This window comes from Musa acuminata, chromosome BXJ1-3, assembly GCF_036884655.1.
Source record: "Musa acuminata AAA Group cultivar baxijiao chromosome BXJ1-3, Cavendish_Baxijiao_AAA, whole genome shotgun sequence".
Classification (NCBI taxonomy): Eukaryota; Viridiplantae; Streptophyta; class Magnoliopsida; order Zingiberales; family Musaceae; genus Musa; species Musa acuminata.
The window spans coordinates 5,276,216-5,281,903 of record NC_088329.1 but is presented as its reverse complement, the minus strand read 5'-3'; the positions used below and the strand labels follow the sequence as shown (position 1 = coordinate 5,281,903).

At 47.9% G+C, this 5,688-nt stretch overlaps 1 protein-coding gene across 1 annotated transcript; it reads left to right on the top strand.

The window, feature by feature from the left end:
* Positions 1–1,271: 1,271 nt before the first annotated feature.
* LOC135618559 (putative lipoxygenase 5) lies at positions 1,272–5,309 on the top strand. The gene is made up of 9 exons (XM_065119522.1): positions 1,272–1,753; positions 1,844–2,124; positions 2,229–2,466; positions 2,703–3,026; positions 3,125–3,210; positions 3,303–3,410; positions 3,482–3,786; positions 3,871–4,137; positions 4,254–5,309. Exons 1-9 carry the CDS (start codon positions 1,375–1,377, stop codon positions 5,008–5,010), a joined length of 2,745 nt encoding a protein of 914 aa, XP_064975594.1. The 5' UTR covers positions 1,272–1,374; the 3' UTR covers positions 5,011–5,309.
* Positions 5,310–5,688: the final 379 nt, after the last annotated feature.

Here is a 5,688-nt window from a genome sequence, read left to right as displayed (position 1 = left end):
TTCCAATCTCAAGCAAGTCAACTACTGATGTCCCTAAAAATATATATCCATTATTATTTAACAAGGGAAAGATACCTATCAACTTCTCTCTACTAATATTCCGTCAACTACTCAAATACTAAAATGTAAACCCGGATTTGATTTTATTATATTTTTTTAACAAATCAGATACTAAGCTTGATTTAAACATATCAAATAAATTTAATATCCGCTATCATATCTAATCTTTCATAGCACCTCGCGATCATTCGATATAAAAGATTGCCATCTTCTCCTTCGACAAGCATCGATGATTATGTTAAAGTTGTTAGCATACACTTCATTAGATATTTTTCTACCGCTAATTAATTTATTATTTTCCATTTAATAGATAAGGTAGCTAATAAAATCATGGAATCTCTCCGTCGCCATCACTAGATTTTGCTTCGAATTCTTCCATTATACAAGGCACGACCGCCAGCGAAGAACACGGCCACACCACATGTACTGTTCCCCAATCATTGGGATATTATTATTTTTCTTAGTATTATTCTAGATCTTGCACGTCGTAATAATGTGAGTCACTATGTTTCAGGCAAGACATAGGTGAAGCCTCATTAACCATGTTCCACACTAGTAATTAGTAATTACTATCATGGTGATAAGATCCACATTACTAATTTGTCATTATTGGCATAATAAGATCCACATTAGTTAGTATTGGCACAAGTTTTTGAGATTTTAGGTTTTTTGTGATCTTTTATCGAGGCACAAGTTATATATTATTTTTTCGTCTTTTTCAGTTTCATCATCATATGATAAGATAAGATAAGATCCACTTTTGTTATCATTGTTGTATAAAATCTCAAAAGATATTTCTAAAAATAAAATTATACTTAATGTGAGGTTAGATAAAGGGAGGTTGTTTTAAGATTTTGAAATAATAAATTTATTTTTCTGTGAAAAAAATATTTTTGACTTTTTTTTTTAATTATAAAGCTGGTTTTGGGGTTGTACTGATGGAATGGACGGTGGAAAATGCAGCACTGATATTGTTTTCCTCCTTTTGTTTTATTGTAGGGGCTAAATTGGTATTTCGAGGGGCATGAGCAGTTGCCCCCAACGATTTCAACGGACGACGATGCCGCGAAGCTGCCATTTCCCCTTCTTTATTGTGAGCGCAGAATAATGTGGGCGACGCGCTAGCGTGCAAACTATGTTGAATTCCCTGTTGTACCCTTTCCTCCCCTTATAAATGTTCTCTTCTCACCTCCCCTGTCCTTCCTCAGGCGTCTCTGACAGAAACGGAGAGGAGGTAAAGAGATAAAAAGGAGTGCCGAATCCTGCACTGCTCCCATCGATAAGGTTCGCCTTGTGGGAGGGAGAAGACATTAAATGGCGACTGCCATGGAGATCTTGGCCTCTTCGTTGCTCCAAAGGACTCCTCTCCTTCCTTCTTCGAGGTCGCCGCTGCTTCGAGGAGGCGAACAGAGCAGGCTCTTCCTCTCCCCGGCTTGCTTCCCTTTGAAGAAGAGGAGTAGCGCGGCCGGGAGAGTAGTGCGACCTCCGGTGTCTGCAGCGATACTTACGGAGAGGTTCGTGAGGGTTGAGACGGAAGAGAGGCCCGTGAGGTTTAAGGTACGGGCGGCGGTAACGGTGAGGAGGAAGAAGAAGGAGGATCTTATGGCCACGGTCGCCAACCAGCTCGATGCTTTCTCCGATAGGATCGGAAGGAATGTGGTGTTGGAGCTCGTCAGCGCCGAGATCGATTTGAGTAGGCTACTCTCCATCTTTCTCTTGTTTCCGGCAGTTTGAATTAATTGTTTCGTTCGTTTTGGAATCTAATTCGATCTGATGTCCAAAGGAACGAGGAAGCCCAAGGCCAGTAACAGCGCGGCGCTGAGGGGATGGTTCGAGAAGAAGAAGACCAAGGCGGAGCGGGTGGTTTACACGGCGGAGTTCACGGTGGACTCCAGCTTCGGCGAGCCCGGAGCGATCACGGTGCTCAACCGGCATCAGAGGGAGTTCTTCTTGGAGAGCATCGTCGTCGAGGGCTTCGCCTGCGGCCCCGTCCACTTCCCCTGCAATTCTTGGGTCCAGCCCACCAGAATCCACCCCCTCAAGAGGGTCTTCTTCAGCAACAAGGTCCCCCCATTCATCCATGATTGCAAGGCTTTGTCGAACACAACACTTCCAACCATCAACACGTGCTTACTGACAGCATCTTTTGGCTGTTTCCTTTATGTTAGCCTTATCTGCCATCACAGACGCCGCCAGGGCTGCGGGAGCTGAGGCAGCAGGAGCTGAAGGAGCTGAGGGGGGATGGCAAGGGCGAGAGGAAGCTCACCGACAGAATCTACGATTACGACACGTACAACGACTTGGGCAACCCCGACAGAGGGATCGATTTTGTCAGGCCAACCCTTGGAGGCGAGCAGATGCCTTACCCGAGGAGATTGAGGACATGGAGACCCCCAACAATCACAGGTAAACTCCGTAGTACTCCATTAATTAAGAAAAGCTCAAAGTTGGAAACAGTACCAATCTGTGCAGACACCATTAATTCTCTGATTACAACTTGAACTGGATTTGAACCTGTCATTGGTCCTGAAACTTCGTCACCACCAACCTCAGTGTTTGGCCGTGCGATTCCTTCAATAATCTAAACAGTGCGCGAAGAGAACATCACTTATTTCGTATGTGTTCGACGTTATCGTTTGCAGATAGGCACGTCGAGAGCAGGGTGGAGGATCCGCTGCCCATGTACGTGCCCCGTGATGAGCGGTTCGAGGAGGGCAAGCAGGCGATGCTAACAGCAGGGGCTCAAAAGGCAGTGCTCCACAACCTCGTGCCCCTGCTTGTCGCTTCCTTCTCCCCGGAGAGCCATGACTTCAAGGCCTTCCATGAGGTGGACAACCTCTTCAAGGAAGGCCTTCGCTTGAAACAGACCTTGCAGGATCAGCTCTTCCACAAGATCCCACTCGTTTCCAAGATTGAAGAGTCCACCGAGGGCCACCTCCGATACGATACGCCCCACATCATCACAAGTAAGCACGCTCAACGCCTTCAGCGCCATGATGAATACTGTTTCTTCTCTAGTTCTATCTGTTGATCCTTGGTTCTCTCTTTGGCACTCATCCAACAGAGGACAAGTTCGCATGGCTGCGCGACGACGAGTTCGCCCGTCAAGTTGTAGCAGGCATCAACCCTGTCAACATAGAAAGGCTTCAGGTAATCCCATGCATCCCTTGGCAAAGGTTTCATCCATTTATATGCTGCAAACCTGTGGAGAAAAGACCCTCAGTGAACAATGATTCTTGTAGGTGTTTCCTCCTGTGAGTAAGCTAGACCCCGATATCTATGGTCCACCTGAATCCGCCATCAAAGAAGAACACATCATCAGCCATCTTAATGGCATGTCTCTGCAACAGGTATCTCCTACTTGTTCAAATGTTGCTGAATCAAAAATGTCATCCTTTGGGTACTGAAACATCTGCAATAGGCAGTGGAGGCGAACAAGCTATTCATGTTAGACTTCCATGATGTGTACCTCCCTTTCCTTGATCGGATCAATGCGCAAGATGGGCGAAAAGCCTACGGCACCCGCACCATCTTCTTGCTCACGGAGTCGGGAACTCTTAAGCCGATCGCCATCGAGCTGAGTCTGCCACCCGTGAGACCCGGCGACGCTCGGGCGAAGCGTGTCCTTACCCCGCCAACCGATGCTACAAGCAATTGGCTGTGGCAGCTCGCCAAGGCACACGTCTGCTCCAACGACGCCGGCGTTCACCAGCTCGTCAATCATTGGTAAGTCTGCGGTCGCTGATCATTGCCTTTGATGGATACGCAATGGACAGAGAATGACATGCGGCCATGTGGCTTTTCTTGTAGGTTGAAGACACACGCGTGCATAGAGCCATTCATATTGGCAGCTCATCGACAACTGAGTGCGATGCATCCCATCTTCAAGCTACTGAAGCCCCACATGAGATACACATTGGAGGTGAATGCCCTGGCTCGCCAAATCCTCATCAATGGTGGCGGAGTGATCGAGTCCGGCTTCACTCCTGGTCCTGTTTGCATGGAGATCAGTGCGGCCGCGTACCGCAACCATTGGCGCTTCGATCAGGAAGGACTCCCTGCGGATCTCATCAGAAGGCAAGTGTAGCGTTTCATCGTTACTTCAGCAACAATGAACTCATTAACTCGCTAATAACTACAGAGAAGAAACATTAGCTAAAGATTTCTTGTCTTTGTCGTCGTGTTGATGACAGAGGCATGGCGGTGGAGGATCCGACGCAACCGCTTGGCCTGAGGCTCGTCATCGAAGACTACCCGTACGCGACCGATGGCCTCCTCCTCTGGTCGGCGATCCAGTCGTGGGTCGAGACCTATGTCGCCGCCTACTACCAGGACGACGAGTCTATCCAGTCCGACTACGAGCTCCAGAGCTGGTACGCTGAGGCCGTCAATGTCGGCCACGCTGACAAGCGCTACGCACCGTGGTGGCCGCGCCTGTCGAGTCCTGCCGCGTTAAGCTCCTTCCTCACCACCCTCATCTGGCTCAGCTCGGCCCAGCACGCGGCCCTCAACTTCGGCCAGTACCCGCTCGGGGGCTACATCCCGAACCGGCCGCCGGTACTACGCCGGCTCATCCCGGTGGAGGGCGACCCGGAGTACGAGCACTTCCGGTCTGACCCGGCCAAGTTCTTCTTGTCCGCGCTGCCAAACCTGACTCAGGCGACGACGTTCATGACGGTGATCGACACGCTGTCGACGCACTCGGTGGACGAGGAGTACCTGGGGGAGCGACCGGACCCTTACACGTGGACGGGGGACGGCGAGATGGTGGAGGCGTTCCACGAATTCGCGTCGGAGGTCAGGCGGGCCGAGTCGGAGATCGCGAGGCGGAACGCCGACCCGGCGAGGCGGAATCGGTGCGGCGCCGGGGTCTTGCCGTACGAGTTGATGACTCCGAGTTCCGGACCCGGGATCACGTGCCGAGGGGTTCCCAATAGTGTCACCATTTGATCCACGAGCTGATGGTACACATTTCACCAAAAGGTAAATATGATAGTGTTATCTTCAAAGAGATGAGGCATTGGAACACAGTGTACTCAATGTAAATAGTTGACATAGATATAGTGGATGTAAAAGGTGTGGACCGTGGATAGCCATATTTGCCCTCCATTTATGGGAGGAAGCATGTTGCAAAATATTGATTATATGAATTTTGAAATAATTAAAAATTGGGTGAATGAAGCCCCATAGTCAAATGATGGGTCAATCAATCACGTCACATATTTAATAAAAAAAGTATTTTAATTTTTTTCTTGGTTGAATTTTAAAAAAAAATCCTTAGAAAAATTCTTGTAGAGGGCTCTCATTTTTTTAAATTTTCGTAAAAGTATTTTTTTTATAAATGATAATTTTATTATTGTGCTTTACACCTTATTGCTTTCTCCATGTCACCCCCATTTGTACCTCTATTACTAGTTATTTTTGTTATTTATGGTTGTTGTGTAGATTACTTTGCTTATGCTTTTATCGTTGGCCGCCTATACAGATGGGTCATTAGCTACCTTCACAGATGGGCTATTAGTCCCCTATGCCGTAGGCAAGGATGACATGGGCGAAGCACACAAGGTAAGTCTGCTGGTCATCTCCTCGAAGGTAAAGGTGAATTTAGCAAAGTCCAACAAGAATCAC